Below are 9428 nucleotides of genomic sequence, written 5' to 3'. Positions count from 1 at the left end.
TCTTATGCATACAAAATGCCGGGCTGATACCCTTAATATCTGCAATGGTCCAACCAATTGCAGTCTTTCACGCCATCAATACCTGCAAAAGTTGTTTTGCCTGCACATCTAACAAACTAGATGAGATAATAACAGGTAAAGTTGAGTTAGGTCCCAAGAAAGCATACCTGAGATGAGGTGGTAGTGGCTTCAGTTCCAACTTTGGTGGCTCTTCTATTGATGGCTTAGCTGGAGGAATTTTCCTTTCTTTCTAAGTGCAAAGGCTCAAATTCAAGCTCCCTTTTCCAAAACCCTTGGCCTTCAAGAGCCAGTACCCACTCTGCCAAGTCCTCTCATTGCTTCATCTAAGTTCATGAGACAGACTGCTAGAGGGTCTTTAGCGTTCAAGGTCTCATCTTCCTCCTCCAAAATTACATCCACAGCTTCTATTAGAGAGTAGTTAGCAAATTCACTTCGTCGCCGCATAGATTTCTGCACATTGAATGTTATCTCTTCATCATTTAGTCTCATTTTTAGCTCTCCAGTTTCACAATCAATTAAAGCTCTCCCAGTGGCCAAGAATGGTCTTCCCAAAATTATGGGAATCTCCTCGTCAACTCGGCAGTCCCGAATAACAAAATCTGCTAGAAACACAAATTTCCCAACCTGTACTAATACATCATTAAGGATACCTGATAGCCTCTTCACTGTCCGGTAGGCTAGCTGTAGTAACATGGATGTGGGTCTTGCTCTTCCAATGCTTAGCCTTTTGTAGATAGCCAAGGTCATCAAGTTTATGTTTTTCCCCCAAATCACACAATGCTTTAGCAAAAGCATAGCTGCCTATCATGCATGGGATTGTGAAACTCCCTAGGCTGATAACTTCTCAGCTATGGGCCTCGTCACGATTGCACTACAGGTCTGTGTCAATGTAACAGTGGACAGGTCTTGGAAGTCGAATTTGCGAGACATTAGATCTTTCATCATTTTGGCATACCCAGGCATCTCCCGCAAAGCGTCAATCAGTGGAATGTTCACTTGGATTTGTTTCAACATCTCCATGAATTTATTGTACTGCTCGTCTTTCTGATATTTGGCCAATCTCTGTGAGAATGGTGCTGGAGGTTGCTTCTTTCCTGTGATTTGAGTTTTATCTTGCTCAAGCACTGCTTCTACTGTCGTTTCTTGTGCTACCTCAGTCTCCTTCGCAACCTCTTTTTCTTTGCTTGTGCTCTCTTGTGCATGTTGTACCGTCACCTCAGTTAACCATGTTGACTCATCTATCTCAATGGGTACTGGCACAAGTGTTTCAGTAGATCGGCTTTCGCCAGCAATTTCTTGCTCTAGATTTAGGTCTCTACCATTTCGTAGACTCACTGCCATAAGCTATTTCGAGCCCTGCTCTTTTGGATTGATTTGTGTGTCTGCAGATAACGTCCCTTGGGAATGATTATTCAGAGCCATCGAAATCTGTCCTAATTGTATCTCAATACCCTTTATCGCTTATTCATGTGAGTCCACTCTCTCTTGCATTTTTCTAATGGACCCAATCAGTTGTTGCAGCATTCTGTTGTTGTTGTTCAGCATTCCCTTAAGTTTACCAAACCCATCATCTTGTCTCACAATCTGTTGTTGTTGAGGTTGTTGATAAGCCAGCTGTTGATTTTGTTGGTTGTAACCCTGTTGCCTTTGGTAAGGCACCACTTGACCCTGTGGTCGCATAGCTCCATGATTGTTGCTGTTATTGTACTGTTGTTGTGCTGGTCTATATTGTTGATTCTGTTGTCCCCAATTCTGACCACCTTGCCTCTGTCCCCCATAAATGGTCACATAGTTCATATCTTCCTGATATTGTTGTTTTTCACCTTCCGCACTCCACGAGCAAACATATGGTTGGTCAATGCAGTGTGTACATAAGCCCCTATTAGTTGCATCTACTATGTGTACCTGCTGCTTCTGGCCTGATTCATCGATCTTTTTTGTGAGGATACTCATTTGCGTCATTAGAGTGGCCATATTTTCAGCTATGGAGTTGTTTGGGTCCAAAGCCACTGAATGAACTACAGGAGTGATCGTAGAGTCTCTTGTCATCCATCCTGAGTTTTGGGCCATCTTATCAAGTAGGATCTTGCATTCTCTAAATGTTTTGCTCAAAAATGCTCCACCTGCTGAAGCATCAACATTGGCCTTTAAGCCATCTGCCAGTCCCATGTAGAACATCTGCCCCAACATCTGATCTGGAATTCCATGATGTGGACACTTAACCAGCATATCCTTGAACCTCTCCCACGTTTCTTGTAGTGATTTTGTTAGTCTCTGTCTGAAGCTCAATATATCATCAATTTGTTTGGCAATTTTATTAGGTGGGTAGAACTTGTTCAAAAATTGCTTGACTAATTCATCCCAAGTAGTGATGGAATTTGTGGGGAGTGAATTAACCCAAGTTTGAGCTTCTCCTGTCACAGAGAATGGAAACAACAACAGCTTGATTGCTTTCGGTGTCACATTAGGTTGCCTTTGCGTGACACATATCGACAGAAAATTCTTCAGATGCTGCTGAGGGTCTTAAATGTATGATCCTGAGAACAGTCCCTTGTTCTGCAACAAATGTAGCATGTAGTTTTTGATTTGAAATGATTCTGCTTGTATCTGAGGGACTGCAATTGCGGTTGCCAGGTTATCGGCGGTGGGTTGTGCCTAATCATACATTTCTGCTTCTGGCACATGAAATTGAACTACATAAGGTAGAAAATCATACGAATCATCAATACAATATTTGATTCACACGGTCCGCACACTGGTTCATACAATGCGCCGTCCGCTCTTGTATTTGTAATAACTTGTCTTGAATTCGATTAAATGTTGATGAAAAAGAACCATAACATTCTTCCTATACCTATGAATTCCATTGGACCCAGAAATGATACATTGGAAGAATCCGTTGGGTCTTCCAATATCAATAGGTTGATTGTTTCGCTCCTTTATCTTCCCAAAGGAAAAATGATCTCTGAGAGTTGGGTCCTGAATCAGAAAGAGAGTACTTGGGTTCTCCCAATAACTAAAAAGTGTAGCATTCCTGAATCTAACTGGGGTTCGCATTGGTGGAGGAACTGGATCGGTAAGCGAGAACGGGCTTTTTCGAGTTGTTCAATAGCCCATCCACGCAGTTCTTCTGAATTTCGAATAGTATTCAAGATCCTGTATTTTCGATTATCTAATAAATCACTTAATGAAAGTAGATTATTTTTCCATTCCTTTCCAAAATTCCATAATCCCTTCTGAACCAAACATGAATCTTTCGATTCATTTGGCTCTCACGCTCAATTACTTAAGGTAAATTCTCATATCTTCTTTTATGGATGTAATGAGCCTATCTTCTCTTCTTTGTTCATATTCCAAAAAAATATCAAAACTAATGTAAGACCAAAATATTCGGAGGACTCTTCTGACAAAATAAAAAATATTTAATTGTCAGCAAAGTTATTTCTTTTTTTTCAAATCCAAAAAGCTCTTCTTACTTAGAATAGGTCGTCGATTCAGCATTAGATAAAGGGGGTAAAATCCCCGTCTTAATCTGGACTTGTTTGGCTTTGTGCCTATACAGCTCGCATTTTGTAAAATTCAAAAAGACTAACATCCCCCCCCCCCTCCCCCTCTTTTCTTTTGATTTATGCTGCATCAGTCCCATAGATTGGAGTAGATAGGAGTTAATCAGTAATGGGAAGGCATTCATTTCAATATCTATAAACGGTAACAATTGCTCAGTCTATTTGATAGAATTGATAGATACGAAACCCTCCCCATTCTTTGGATTTTATCAATCAGATGGAAAAAAAAGAATAAGAATTAAAATCTTACCTTATATGGAAGCTTTATTCTATCTCTACTTATGAAAGGCCAAGCCGACACAATAGGCACAGCGATGCGAAGAGCTTTACTTGGAGAAATAGAAGGAACATGTATCACACGTGTAAAATCTGAGAAAGTCCCACATGAATATTCTACCATAACGGGCATTCAAGAATCGGTACATGAAATTTTAATGAATTTGAAAGAAATTGTATTAAGAAGTAATCTATAGAGCGGAAATCATCGAGGTATTTGTGTAAATAGATATAATCCATGTAATCGCAAAAACTATCAAAATCAAAAAAGAAGTGACAATAGTCACTATAAGTATACGAAAGAACCGTTTTTTCTAATTCCTACGATGCAATTGGGGCTTATCGGCAGAAACGAATCAATTTAGATAGTCCTTTGTGGCTCCGGTGGCGACTAGATCAACGCGTTATTGCTTCATCCTTTTACCCATTAACATCTTAGAAGATTTCACAAAACCTTTACCACTTAGATTTTGACTTTTCGGGAATATCTTAGCTGATGAATTAGTAGTTGTTGTTCTTGTTTCGTTAGTACTTAGTAGTTCCTATACCTGTCATGCTCCTTGGATTATTTTTCAAGTGGTATTCAAGCTCTTATTTTTGCAATTTTAGCCATGGCTTATACAAGTGAATAAGTAGATCCATAATCAAAAAAGTATTTGTGATTGTTCCAGAAGAAATAAAATAAAAGATATGGTAGAGCTAGGACAGTTATTGTATCCGTTAGTATGGAACATTTTCTTTTCCGAGTGAAATTCCCTAGTATATAAAAGAGTGAAAAAGTGCTTTCGTTGTTGAAGAAGAAGCCTTCGTATCTTAATGCACGTATTTAATTTATTCGGAGCTATTAGAGCGGGATCCACTTTTTGAGGAATATGAGTCGAATAAATAACAAGAATATTTCTAGTTATTATGAAAGAAACAAAATTGTATCGCACATAAGAAACTTCATAGTTATAAAATCAATCAATGGAAAAACTGGTTAACACGGCATGGTCCTTGCGGATCGGATTCAGGTCAATAAAGTCATGAAATTCTTCGTTTTTGATTTTTTATAAAAGGTGGATTTATCTGAACCAATACATGTTGGTCTTTCTAGGGTCGGGTCTTATATTAGGGGGTCTAGGAGTGGTATTACTTCCCAATGTGATGTTCATGAATGGTTCAGAATATTACAAAGATTTTCATCTTTGGACCGTAGGAGATGGAATTACTTCGATGGTTTGTATAAGTATTTTTATTTCACTAATTACTACTATTTCATATACGTCATGGTACGGGATTATTTGGACATTTAGCCGCTTCATGCTTACTATAACTAGTTATTTCGGTTTTCTATTAGCGGCTTTAACTATAACCTCTAATAGAGCTTTGTATCTTTCTCTATCTCCCGAAAAACCATTTTAGCTAAAAATTCATGTTGGGTCGGATTCGAACGAATCTTTCGATAATCTGTAAGAAACTCTTTATCTATTTTAAGAAAATTCAAAAAAGTTGTGTTTGGACGTGTTGGAACTAGAAGAAATTTCGAGGTTCTTATTTACTTGAAAGGGTAATCTAGAAATAAAAGAGTCATTTTTATTTTCATAATTAATCGGTCTATGAATCAATTCCATACCGGTTCATAGAGGAATGTTATGGTAAAACTTCGTTCAAGAGGCACCACATCCTGATTGTTCGGGTCATTCTCATTGTTTCTGTTGTTTGGATTTTCTACTCTGTCATCCATGTCTGGTTCTATTTGTTCTTTCGAGTTTTGTTGTTGTTTGCCTCTCTTGTTTGCACGATTCAGTGCCTTGAAAATTTTCTCAGGATTTGATAATGCTTCGAGCAATTCACCAGTTCTTAAGGAGTTCCTAAGCATGCACCTGTAACACCCAAGACTACAAACGTTAGAATTTCAATGTATTTGGTTTAAAATAAAGATAATTGACTACACTAAGAATTCTAGCACTTCTTTTAGTTGCACTTAATAACACCGTTAATTCCCCGGCAACGGCGCCAAAATTTGATAATGCCCAACTATGCCGTGTAAAAAGGACTTAGCGGTCGTTGCAAATATATTCTGGTTAATAAGTCCGGAGTCGAATCCCACAGGGTATTAACCTATTAAACACATCTACTAGACTCGCCCAAATTCACACAATCAATCTTACGAAATATTTAAGTAACAAATTGGATGTTTACTAACTAAATATTACGTAATAAAAATGCAATAAATAATAACTAACTACGAACGGGTTGTAGACAAGAATTTGAATGATCTAAGGTTATGATTTTCCCTATTGTCAGAATCCTTTCCGCTACATTTTCTATAAATTTGCCTAAGTCTTCTCTACCGATCATGAGCACTCTGACTGTCGTAACTCTCTTCCGAGTAATTACCACAATATACTTGACATATTCTCCCGAATTACGCTAGCTGGCATTAAGTACGGCTCACTCGGATCGCACCAAAGTTTTGTTATCCCTAATCCCGCCTTTAAACCCTTCGTATTGATCCCTCATACACGTTAGGAGTAATGTTATTCAACAACTACCTCAATATGCACTCTCCCGAGTAATACGTACTAATTAGGCATAGTCAATTGAGGGCCCTTCAATCAACAACAATAATAATATAGTTGAACAAATAGAGAAAATACTACGGCAAATCTACTTTAACGTAACAGGAAAATCATCCTCCAATAGGTTCCATCAAAACCCTAGATTAGGAGTTTAGCTACTCATACTCATAGTAACAATATCAAAAATATTTTTCATAATGAAATTAAAAAGTAAAGATGAAAGGATGTAGAAATCAATGATTGTAACTCCCAACAGGTGTTCCACGAGCTATTCTTGTCTCCGGCTGCCGAAACTCCTTCAAAAGTGGCATTTTAGGTCTATTTATATGTGTAGGAAGAGACCTAAACGCGTAGGTCAAGTCCTAGTCAAACCAGGAGACGAAATAAGCCTTCAAAGCTCGGAATGTGCGCGCCCTAAACCTGGCTTTGCGAGGTCTAACGCCAGCTTGAGCTTGCCACTGGCCTAGCGTCGCCAGCTTCCACACCTGGTGGACCTCGCATTACCCCTCGCCTGGCTTGCTCCAACGCGATCTAAAAGGCTCACCCAGCCTGCTCTAACGCCCACTTTAGGCATGGCTTTGCCAGCTGTCTCATTTGTAGGCTGCTCACTTCTTTCTTGTAACGACCCGATCAGTCGTTTCATGAGTTACCGCTCCATTTCCCCCATTTTTGCTTCTTTATGTCTTGTTCAGCTGTATTATGTGGTATCGGGTTGGTTGGTTCGGGTTCGGGGTGGTTTTGGAGAGGTTTGAGACACTTAGTCTCTTAAGTTGGCCATTTAGTTGGAAAAGTCAACCGGAAGTTGACTTGTGAGTAAGCGATCTCGGAATTTGGTTTTTATGATTCGGATAGCTTCGTGAGGTGATTTGTGACTTAGGAGCATGATTGGAATGTATTTTGGAGGTCCGTGGTAGATGTAGGCTTGAATTGGCGAAAATGGAATTTTGGCGTTTTCCAGTTAGTAGTGGAAATTTTGATATCAGGGTCGGAATGGAATTACGGAAATCGGAGTAGGTCCATTGTGTTATTTGTGATGTGTGTGCAAAATTTCAGGTCATTCTGAGGGGGTTTGATAGACTCTTTGTTCGTTTGTGGAATTCGGAAGTTTTGGAATCCTTAGGCTTGAATCCGAGGGTGATTTGGTGTTTCGGTGTTGTTCTGAGTGTTCCGAAGATTGGTATAAGTTTGAATAGTGTTATATGACTTGTTCATATTTTTGGTTGAGGTCCCGGGGGCCTCGGGATGTTTTCGGATGGTTAACGGAAAGTTTGGAAATTTGAGGATGCAGCTGAAGCTGCTGGTTCTGTCATAACCGCACCTGCGGTTAGGGGACCGCAGGTGCGATGATCGTAGAAGCGAGATTTAGCCGCAGATGTGGCCACAAGTGAAGAGGGCAGAAGTCGCAGGTGCGGAAGAAGGAACGCACCTGCGTCACCGCAGGTGCGGATATTGCATCGCAGGTGCGGTTAGGGAATTTAAATGAAAGACCGCAGAAGCGGTTGGATGGAGCACAGAAGCGGTCCCGCAGGTGCGGGAAATGGACTGCAGGTGTGGTATCGCTGGGCAGAACATATAAATAGATGCATTCGCGAATTTTTGCTAAGTTTCTCCATTTTTGAAGACGGGAAGAGAGCTAAGGCAGTGATTTTTCAAGGGAATCGAAGGTTTTCAGTTGGGTAAGCTACTTAAGCTTTATTACTTGTGTTTATGACCATTTTTCCAATGTTTAATCATGGTATTAGCAGGAAATTAGGGAACGAAGTTGGGAGATTAGGGCTTGGAATTGGAGACTTTGATTTAGGGATTTGAGGGGTCGCTTGTGGTCGGATTTTGGTGTATTTGGTATGTATGAACTTGGGAGAGTTTAAGGATTCTAGTTTTGTGAATTTTATCGGAATTCGAGACGTGGGCCTGGGGGTCGGGTTTAGCCAATTTCGGGATTTGTGGTGTAATTTGATTATTTTCGCGTGGGCTTTGTTCCCTTAGCATATATTGATGTTATGGNGTGTCTGAATTTATGGGTCAATCGGTTTTGTAACTCTTTACAAATTTCTTTTTAATTTTATGACCCTAACTCTTTTTTTAAACTAGTTGATTGCTTTATATACTTTTTCACATTGTAATTTTATTTTTGAAAATTTTAGGAACGGGTGTCTGAATTTATGGGTCAATCGGTTTTGTAACTCTTTACAAATTTCTTTTTAATTTTATGACCCTAACTCTTTATTTAAATATGGGAGATTTACTTTTACACGTAAGAGATTTGTCTTTTATACATAAGAGATCTAAAAAGTGTTATTTTCTTACATTATAAATTGTAAAGGAACGGATTCAGACGGGTCAATTGGTTTTGTAACTCTTTACAAATTTATTTTTAGTTTTATGACCCTAACTCTTTTTTACATATGAGAGATTTACTTCTGCACGTAAGAGATTTGTTTTTTATACATAAGAAATCTAAATAATATTATGTTCTTACATTATAAATTGTAAAAGGAACGGATTCAGACGGGTCAATTGGTTTTGTAACTCTTTACAATTTTTTGTTTTAGTTTTATGATCCTAACTCCTTTTTTACGTATGTGAGATTTACTTTTACACGTAAGAGATTTGTCTTTTATACATAAGAGTTCTAAAAATGTTATTTTCTTACATTATAAATTGTAAAGGAACGGATTCAGACGGGTCAATTGATTTTTGTAACTCTTTACAAATTTATTTTTAGTTTTATGACCTTAATTTTTTTTTTATATATGGGAGATTTACTTTTACACGTAAGATCTGTCATTTACACATAAGAGATCTAAAAATATTTTCTTAATTTATAAATTGTAAAGGAGCATGATGTACAAATAGCACCTGAATTTATACTGGAAATTAAATTCATTCATCTTCGTATTCTAAACTTTTGCAGTTTCTTATAGTAACATAGAAAAGTATTAATTTTTCTAAAAAAGAAAGTTACTTTTTTTTAAGTTTGTAATTAAAAAAGAAAGTTTAC

At 38.2% G+C, this 9428-nt stretch overlaps 1 protein-coding gene across 1 annotated transcript; it reads right to left on the bottom strand.

Annotated features, from left to right (window-relative positions):
- Positions 1483 to 7001, bottom strand: LOC109231587. Its single transcript, XM_019397238.1, has 3 exons — positions 6913 to 7001; positions 5508 to 5728; positions 1483 to 2435 (listed from the first exon to the last, which is right to left on the bottom strand). Exons 1-3 carry the CDS (start codon positions 6999 to 7001, stop codon positions 1483 to 1485), a joined length of 1263 nt encoding a protein of 420 aa, XP_019252783.1.

The sequence above is a fragment of the Nicotiana attenuata genome, chromosome 8 (assembly GCF_001879085.1).
Source record: "Nicotiana attenuata strain UT chromosome 8, NIATTr2, whole genome shotgun sequence".
In the NCBI taxonomy this organism is placed as follows: Eukaryota; Viridiplantae; Streptophyta; class Magnoliopsida; order Solanales; family Solanaceae; genus Nicotiana; species Nicotiana attenuata.
Note: the sequence above shows the minus strand (reverse complement) of the source record. Positions and strands in the feature narration are given on the sequence as shown.